Raw genomic sequence first — 10,099 nt, forward strand, 5'->3', positions numbered from 1 at the left:
TTTCCCTATGGAAAGCCAATCTGCTTTCCTCTCAGTCTGCGAGGCTGGAGATGGTCTAGGTGACCATCTCTCCACTGGTTTTGCACCAGTATTATAACTCTTTGAGCTCAGGAAGCGCCCTGCACTTCGTCGCATCCAGGGTTGTTTCAGATTCCAAGCCCTCACTCTTTTTTCCACTCATTCTGAGAGGTTTCAGATGGTCTATGCGACCATCTCTCCACTGGTTTTATGCCAGTATTAAGCTCAGCTGAGAGCTGAGTTCTGGATGCGCCTGCGCTTCGCCAGATCCTGGGTACATCGAGGGTATGGCCCTTACTTCTTTCCCTTTCATTCCAGAAGGCTAGACACGGTCCCAGTGACCGTATTCCTACCCGTTTTCACTGGTGTTCTTAGCTTATGCTGAGAGCTGACTCTCAGAAGTGCCCTGCGCTTCCTCCTGTTTATGGGCCTCTTGGCTCTGAGGCTCAACCGGTTCCTCTTATTCTGCGAGGTTATAGGTGGTCTATGTGGCTGCATCTTTACCAAGTTGAATATGGCTCAGCTTTCCACAGTATCGTTTCAGTTTGATCAGTACCATCGTATCTGAAGGCTGCCATGTATGGCCTTCACTCGCTGCCGTGGCATCCGTTTTTTTTTAGATTTTCTTGAATGTCTTTCCCTGTATCGTGTTGTTGCAAGAAAGATGATTGAATTTCATTGATGGTTGCAATATAACAACATAGTTATTGGAATAAGTGGGCAGTGCAGAGTTCTGCGAAGCGCGAAGTGCAAGCACTCTAGTCTTCTTATTGGCTCATCAGCAAAAGTCCGTTATGCTCCAGAGCATCAAGAGTGGCTGGAGCATGTGGGAGACAAAACAGCAGATTGGGCACTCCTGGAGCCAATAGTGTTCTCCTGGGAGGGGGTTCAGGAGCAGCTGGGAGTGGTGAGGAGTATGTAATGTGCCAGGAGCAGTGGGAGGAAAATTTTGGTCTCTAAAAAGTTGAAAAAAAAAATTTTGGGAAAAATCAAAAAAAAAATCAGGAACTATAGTGCCTTTAAAGTGCTTTCAGGACATATAATTATTTGCAAAATTGAGGAAGAAATGATGGAGAAAAATGGAAAATACTTTCGGAGACCCGAGAAATAATGAGAACTGAATTGATGGGAAAGTCTGAAAATTGAATAGGAAAGTGAGGGGAAGCCTTGTAAGCATTGTTATTTTCTGCTGTTCTGATTTTTCCTGATTGTTCTTGGTCTCACTCCCAGCTGCTCCTGGACCCTCCCAGGAGCTTTCAGGAGCTTCCAGGAGTATTGAGGAGCAGCTGGGAAGAAGAATCGGGAAAAATCAGAACAGCAGAAAATAACAATGCTACAAGGCTTCCCCTCACTTTCCTATTCAATTTTCAGACTTTCCCATCAATTCAGTTCTTGGGTCTCCAAAAGTATTTTCCATTAGCTGCTCCTGGACCCTCCCAGGAGCTTCCAGGAGTATCCAGGAGTATCCAGTAGCAGCTGGGAGTGAGACCAAGAACAATCAGGAAAAATTAGAACAGCAGAAAATAACAATGCTACAAGGCTTCCCCTCACTTCCCTATTCAATTTTCAGACTTTCCCATCAATTCAGTTCTCATTATTTCTCGGGTCTCCGAAAGTATTTTCCATTTTTCTCCATCATTTCTTCCTCGATTTTGCAAATAATTATATATCCTGAAAGCACTTCAAAGGCACTACAGTTCCTGAATTTTTTTGATTTTTTCCCTAATTATTTTTTTCAACTTTTTAGAAGTCCCTATTTTTCAAATTTTCCTCATTTCCCTCTATATCCCCCCCTCATTCCCCCCTCATTCCCCCCCTCATTCTCCCCCTCATTCTCCCCTCATTCTCCCCCTCATTTCCCCCTCATTCCCCCCCTCATTCTCCCCCATTTCCCCCTCCCCCATATTCTGCCAGCCCGAAAGTGATTAAGTTGCCAGATTAATCATATATCAGGCCATAAATTTTGATTGTGTATTGGTGAGTCTCAGTGTCCTTGATATATAGTATAGTGTTTGATCTAAATGTTAAGCAGTGTCTTGTTGTGTTAGTCTTGTGGTAGGAGGTATTCATGGGGGATCTTCCCTCTTTTTTTCCTTTTCATTTTCAAATGCTCCAGGAGCTCCCAGAAGCTTCTCACCCCTATACACTTTGAAGCATTTAAATTGTATTTACTGGATATGTTTGTGCACAAAGCAATGCTCCAGGCCCTCCTGGGAGTGCCCTGGAGTACCTAGCCAACTCCGGAGGAAATGGGCTGTTCCTGGACCGGCCAATCTCCTCCTGATTCTCCCAGTGCTCTCGATACTCCGGAGCACTCAGGAGCATAACAATTTTTTGCTGATGCTAACCCTAATTATTTTCTCCAGCGAGAATGGACATCGCATCATCCACACGACCAGCGCTGGCACCACCATCTCACCCGAACGCAGGATTGACAGAAACCAAGGGAAGATAGAATGAAATGAAATGACAACGAGGCTTGAAACATGAAAATGAAAAAAAAAAGAATGAGATGGGATCGATAATTTGAAGATGGTCTGTTGACACATGTGTGTGTGCGACCCGACCATGAGCGAAAGGGTGCGTGACAGCGAACGGTGAATAGTGGAAAGAAATGACGGGGAGGGCAACTTGCATGAACTCGTGAGTCTAGTTGATGATGAAGCGATTAGAAGGACCCGAGAGTGGAAGCAGAGATGGGATGAGTTGACATCATTGTATATAGTAGCCCTCACCGGCAGGCTAATGTCCAAATTAAGACGAACATCTCCGCATTCAAGTGGCGGAACGAAGGAAATTGCAACGCGCGAGGATAAGTGGACAGACTTCGATCCATGAGCCAAGTCACCATAGACCTCGAATCGAAAACGGGGCATGCAGAGGGACTAGAGGGTCTGGAAGGAAGAACCAAGCCAAGTCCAGTCTACCTCTTTCGCCGCTGGGAAAACGAGTTACACAACATGTGTCAGATCATGCAGTCACTTGAGTCAAGCTAGAAGACCAACCAAAATCACCATCATTAGCCCTATACAAGACCGAACAAAAAAGAAAAAAAAAACTGTGGAACGAAAACTTACTGAGAAATACTCAGCCTCGGGCTATTTGCCTGCGAAAACCTCCTTGGCTGCCTTGTTCAATCCTTCTTGCCCGGCCCTGCCGGTATACTCCAGAAATATATATACTGGGTGCTCTCCCAAACCCCTCACACTCCGCTCACTCACATCCTCATTGACCCTACCCCTGCACTCCCATTCCGCCTCCCCACACCACCCGCATTCCCACCGCTCCGTCCCACTACAGCCTTGTCCACGATCTCCTATCCTTCTTATTCAAAAAGAGTATGATACGCGTCGAAAAGAATTACCTCGAACTCGAACAGTACGAGGAGTCCCTTCATCCAATTCTGAGCAGGATTCTCGGTAGGCTATGCAGAGTGGCCAGTGGTGGTACGTAGGTAATTTGAATGGAAACGGTTGATGCGGGGAATGCGCCAAGTCCCGACACTCATGAAGCCCGCCATATCGAGATAATAGTGTCAAGTCAAAGCTTGATGTGTGTGTCCCTTACGTATATATTGGAGTTGGACATCCCCGTCACTGTACACCATTATGCTTTCACCGGTTCTCGACTTTCACACCCGCCAGACAGTGTCGACATGTCGACGATTTCGTCCTTCCATTGTGCCAACGTGCCGATCGATCCAGACCTCAATGCCATCGGTTAGGATGCAAAAACGGAGATCAGTACATCAGCGATGAACGATGCGATGAAAAATGTGTTAGAGAAAGAAATGGATACGATATCAGAATTGAAAGATGTGACTGTGATTTGTTATGGGTGCAGTTGCGGCTAGTGAACTCTGTGAATATTTTATCAATATAGTTTGCAATCAAAGTAATTGAGGTTGGTGTTCTCGAGCCGAATATCCAGTTCAAGCTTGCCTGCCATGTGCAGGTAGTGAAGCAGCTGATGCAATGATGAGGAGAGCATGCTCAAATGTGGACCATTTGTGCCTCGGAATGACGTCCGAGGTTGGAGAGAGCATAACGTAGAATCTCAACTGATTTGGCCAATTTAGGAGTGTGTGTTCCTGGGTTAACAGCAATTAGCTGACGACGGATTTTGACACTTTCTTCGATGAATGGGAGCGCCTCCAAGTGCTGTCCGAGTTTCAAAAGTGCCAAAGATTGATTGTCGAGTGACATGGCGAAATCTGGGGCATATGATCCGGGGTGGATGGCAACTAGCCGGCGGTAGAGTTTGACACTTTCTTCGATGAATGGGAGCCCCTCTGAATGCTGTCGGAGATTCGAAAGAGCACCATATAGGTTGTTCAGTGACAAGGCCAAATTCGGGGTGTATGATCCTGGGTGGACGGCAGCTAGCTGGCGGTAGAGTTTGACACTTTCTTCAATGAATGGGAGCCCCTCCGAGTGCCGTCCGACATCCGAATGAGCTTTAAATAGAGTGTTGAGTGACATGGCCAAATCCGGTGTGTATGATCCTGGGTGAACGGCAACTAACTGGCGGTAGAGTTTGAGGCTTTCTTCAACAAATGGGAGCCCCTCTGAGTGCCGTCCGAGATTCGAAAGAGCACTACATAGATTTTTGAGTGACATGGCCAAATTTGGGGTGTATGCTCCTGGGTTAACAGCCACTAGCTGGCGCCGGAGTTTGACACTTTCTTCGATGAATGGGAGCGCCTCCGAGTGCCGTCCAAGATCGGAAAGGGAATTACATAGATTGCTGAGTGACACGGCCAAATTCAGGGTGTATAATCCTGAGTTAATGGCAACTAGCTGGCGGTAGAGTTTGACACTTTCTTCAATGAATGGGAGGGCCTCCAAGTGCTGTCCGAGATGCGAATGAGCATTACGTAGATTATTGAGTGACACAGCCAAATATGGGGTGTATGATCCTGGGTGAATGGCAGCTAGCTGGCGGAAGAGTTTGACGCTTTCTTCGATGAATGGGAGTGCCTCTGAGTATTGTCCGAGGTTGTGAAGCGCATCACATAGATTGTTGAGTGACATGGCCAAATCTGGGGTGTATGATTCTGGGTTAATGGCAACTAGCTGGCGGTAGAGTTTGACACTTTTTTCAATGAATGGAAGCGCTTTTGAGTACTGTCCGAGATTTGAAAGAGCAGTATATAGATTGTTGAGTGACAAGGCCAAATCCGGGGTGTATGATCCTGGGTGGATGACAACTAGCTGGCGGTAGAGTTTGATGCTTTCTTCAATGAATGGGAGCACCTCCGAGTGCCGTCCAAGCTTGGAAAGAGCAAAATATTGATTGTTGAGCGAGATGGCCAAATCCGGCATATATAATTCTGGGCTGACAGCAACTAGCTGGCGCCGGAGTTTGACACTTTCTTCGATGAATGAAAGTGCCTCCAAGTGCCGTCCGAGATTGGAAAGAGCTGAATATTGACTGTTGAGTGATGCAGCCAAACCCGGGATGTATGATCCTTGGTGAACAGCAACTAGCTGGCGGAAGAGTTTGACACTTTCCTCAATGAATGGGAGTGCCTCTGAGTGCTGTCCGAGATTGGAAAGAGCAAAATATTGATTATTGAGTGACATAGCCAAATTTGGGGTGTATGATCCTGGGTGAATGGCAACCAACTGGCGGTAGAGTTTGGCGGTTTCTTCAACAGATGAGAGTGCCTCCAAGTTCCGTCCGAGTTTGTGAAGGGCTCTATATAGACTACTGAGTGACTCGGCCAAATGTGGGGTATGGGAACTTGAGTCCACAGAGAAAAGGTAACGGCAGAGCACAACAGAATCATTTGCTGCCTTATATGCCTCCTGGAATCTTGAAAAAAATACCAAATTTGACGAAAGCTGAGTAAGCACATTAGCCAGTGCCCAAACAGCGCTGTGGTCCACAGCCAACTGGAAGACCATGAGATAGTTTCTTTAACACAATTCATAACCCATACCTTGGCCCACTCAGGGAGTAACAAGATACTGACATAGCATTCCATTCTCACGCAGACTTCCACCCACCGAGTTGCTTCCTGACTCAGAAACATACCAATTGACCCAGAAAGCTCCTCTGATGGTTCCCGGACCTCACTGAGGTGATGGACAATGTGGCGACATGCATAACGAAAGTGCTCAGATAACTCCTTTGGAGGAATGCACGGCATTTCATCCTTTTCGGTCAAGTTTTCGATTTGTCCTAAGCCCTTTACAGAACAGAGACCCTCGTTCAAAATCTTGGTACATCGCAGGGCAACCCTGGCATTCTCCACCCCCACCGCTACGGGAGTGCAATGAGAGCTGATTGTTTGAGGATTGATCCGATTGACAATAAAATCGCGGAAAGATTGGTGTAAGATGCGAACCGGAATGTGGGGATCCTCAACTCCTGAGAGCAGAGGAGCAAGTTCGGCCAACGCATATTGAACCGAAGAATTAAGAGAAGGTGACAATATTGCGTCCCAGGCTGTGACAGACAGAGGCTGCTGAGCAACGAAAACCGCTCCCATCACAATCGGGTAGTCGTGCGCGAAATCTTCATCCTCCCAATCAAACTTCTTCAGAATCCTCGTATACAGGTCATCCATCATCTTCTCAGTCGGCACCTTTAATCGTTCCGTGCCGGTGTCGAGCAGGCTCGATAGTGTTCTCATAGGATCCTTCCTAGGCTTCTTCATGTAACGAAAGATGGTGCTGATCCAAATAAACAAGCCACCCGCTCGATCCAAGATCTCCTGCACCGCACTCTCCTCATCTTGGAGTTTATGCGCCAAATTGGGATGCCAATTCTTAAGTTCTTGTAGCTGGAAACGGATGTATGCAGCACAGTCATGCATATTTGTGTCATCCAGGAGGTCGATGGTGAGGTGATCGATAGGGAAATGACGTGAGAGGGAGCGATTAACGAGATCAACATGTCTTGAAGTAACGAAAAACTTTATGGAAGATGGTAACTTGGGTACTTCCTCGCAGAGAATCTTAGCAAGAGGTAGATATGCGTCTTCGTCACATTCGTCCAAAGCATCGATAATGACCACCATAGGATGGCTGGGACGCCGGAGGATATGGAGAGGTGAAACCACCAATTCCTCGAACTGCATCGTGAACGGAGCTGTTGAGAGGGTGGGGTCTTTTCGAAGGGCAGAGATAATGAAGGTGCGGTAATCTGCATCACGGCTTGCTAGAGCTCGAGCAATGCCGCTGAATAAACAGTCCGGCCGCGGCTGTTCGCCAACCCTGAAGAAAAAGCACAGCAACAGGATAGCCTCCCTATTACATCTATCTGCAATTGTGTGTGCAATCGAAGTCTTGCCGGCACCAGCGACGGAGGTCAGTAGCATCAGCCGGTTCTCGTTATCCCCGGTGTTACGACACCAGTTCATAATACGCTCCGTGAGATCCACCCTAGTGCCTTCTAGGCACGCCTCTGTTGAATCGTGGTGGGCAATTTGAGGGTATCGAAGACTACCGAGGATTGGGTCACTCTTCAGATGGTCTAAGCTGTCCTCTATGGTCGATAATTTGACACCAATTGTTAAATTCGTCCTAAACTGCACCGGTTGAAATTCAGAATGGTTATGGAACAACACTGCGAGGAAAGCTACCTGAAACGATGCCAACGCCTTGTCAAAATTCCTCTTTAGGCCCTCAATTCTTCCAGGGTCTCGATAGTGGGACCATGCATTTCTTACAGCCGACCGCTCCTCTAGTTTTTTAAGTCTTTGTCCGATTTCGGACTGGATCTCCTGTAGCGCGCTGGTACTGGACGTAAGATGATATCGGAAAAACCAAAACCAATACAACATACCTCCCAAGCTCCGCGATACCCTCTACCCATGACCCTGCCTCCCCCGCTGACATATCATAAGACTTTATGGCTGAAACTGCCTTGGCCGTAGTGCTGGCTACGTATTCACCAAAATCAACCCATTGTTCCTTGTCCTCCTTGAACTTCTACGTGGGGAAAACTAGCGTGAGCTTTCATTCATAATCAAGTTTGAATCATTACCAACTTTAACCTCGTCGAAGATGGAGAGTGCACCGCCAGTGACCATCTTCAGAGGGGGACACCAATCAGCGGTAGCATTGACGACCCTGAGAATTGGAACCGCCATGTCAACCCCCGCCACGAGGAGATTATCGATCGTTTGTCTGAGAGTGTCAGCCTTTTGCCGCAACGACATGGTTGATACTAGAGAGCGGACGAGTGGATGGAGGAAAGAAAGCTTTGGGCGCGCAACGCAAGGTGTGAGCCCCTAAATGCCCAGAAGCTAGAGCCACGAGGCATGCATCTGATTATGGAATATCGAGGAAGGATATGATGTATGCATTGACTATTTGGTGGACACCAGCGGCGAATTCTAGCGGCGGCATCACCCGGACCCGTTAAGGTAATTGGTACATCCAGTCTAATTGCACGATAACCAGTATCTAAACGAGCAGGGACGTCATATCGAGGCACTGGTCACGGCGTTCGCTTCGGCTGGATGCAGACTTTCCGCCCGTTGGTGATGGAGGCTTGATACTTATTGTTAAGTTACCGCTCTATATCAACCACGTAGCTAAGAACAAACCTGACAATTGGTGGACTGACGTGATCGAGTGTGTCATGACGTGTCGCAACGCACTTCTATAAGGGGCTTAGTTCCCGTACCGTACGACAGTTGGCGATGCGCTTCAATTTGGTCGATAGCCTTTTTGTCTATGCGCCGATACATCGGTGGCACAAGTTTCCGATACTCAGTAGCCCCAGCTTTCGTGTACTAACCTCTGTCAGGAGGAAGTCAAGCAACAATGCTTTCACAATGGTATCAATGGTCTTCGGCTATCTTACCCAATGCTCTCATGCTACTTCGGCATACGTACCCGCACTTTGCACCGCTCCTTTAAAACGAAAGATATATGAGGTGGCATCTGGGGCCCTTGCATTTGACTTCGGAATCATGCAATCATTTTTGCTGACCGACTAATTTCGTCCCAGCATTTTATTCCCGCATTCATGATTGCGCCTGAGCGAAACTGGCAAACTAATTACTCTCCATACCGAAGGCTGGGATTCTTTGAAATTCATTCGGACCATCAGCCAATATTTTCGATTTACATCAGAGACGACGCTCTTCGGATAGAACGTCCATGCATATCCTGAATGGAGGGACAGTGCTGGCAACAGTGAACATGCGATGAAAGATGCTTTGGACAGAGGCAAGCGTCATTTCGCTTCCTGGGTCAATCTATGCACCCCAAGAAGCAGTGGTCAGGTCATCACTAGCCACGGGGACGACAGCGTCGGAACTTCTCCATATACTAAATAAAAGGTGAAATGGCCCGACTGCCAGACTTGGCTGCGCACATGGTGTCGTGAAGGATGAATGTGAGAAGGAGGCTAACGAATTTGGAATGATACCAAAACGAGGAGGTTCCACATCATGGAGGAGAACACGCTCCCAATAGGAACGATTGACCATGTCGCCGTCCATTGATGCAACAATGATGTTTCTCAATACTGAGGAATGGCGTCCGCTTTGGACCGTGTGGTAATACTGTGTCCACACGTTGGGATAGGAATAGGTAGGTGGCCCTCCAGACTCGGCAACGACGCTAGCTGTCAAATACTCCACCATTCCCTAGGACCTCCTCGAGTATCACGCGTACAGTAGGTAGACAGGACAGTACCAAAGGTTTTCGAATAATCCAAGCCATCGAATGGCCCCGAGAGCTAGTGTTAGATCATTCGTGTTGCTGTACGAGTTTGGGAGTGCAAGCGCCATCAGCCAAAGTATATAGCGATCCTGGAAAGCATGTTGGCGCAATAACATCCGAAACGATAGCCTCCAGAAACAGAGCGAGTTGGAGAACGAGGAGAAAGGGTATGCAAAGCGTTGTGTGAGCTAGGATTGCACTTTTACAAACAAGAGCACGGCAGGATATCTGCCAAGGTTGTCCTTGATCAAACGCCAAGCGACTGATGCCATCGAGTTAGCGATTATCACGGCGGTTTCGTGCCGAGTAATATTACATAAGTGACGGGGCAAACATTAATATTATCGCATTCTACCACCGCTGACATAAGTGCTACATTAGCGCGCTTCCTCATT

General features: G+C 47.5%; 1 protein-coding gene across 1 annotated transcript; it reads right to left on the minus strand.

Moving 5' to 3' along the window:
• Positions 1-2,080: 2,080 nt before the first annotated feature.
• Positions 2,081-3,269, minus strand: EI90DRAFT_3110097 (uncharacterized protein; the record flags this gene model as incomplete). The annotated part of the gene is made up of 2 exons (XM_039062639.1): positions 3,096-3,269; positions 2,081-3,010 (listed from the first exon to the last, which is right to left on the minus strand). A coding segment is annotated over exon 2 (554 nt), but the record flags the coding sequence as incomplete, so codon positions are not given.
• Positions 3,270-10,099: the final 6,830 nt, after the last annotated feature.

This window comes from Cantharellus anzutake, assembly GCF_015039405.1.
Source record: "Cantharellus anzutake strain C23 chromosome Unknown EI90scaffold_434, whole genome shotgun sequence".
In the NCBI taxonomy this organism is placed as follows: domain Eukaryota; kingdom Fungi; phylum Basidiomycota; class Agaricomycetes; order Cantharellales; family Hydnaceae; genus Cantharellus; species Cantharellus anzutake.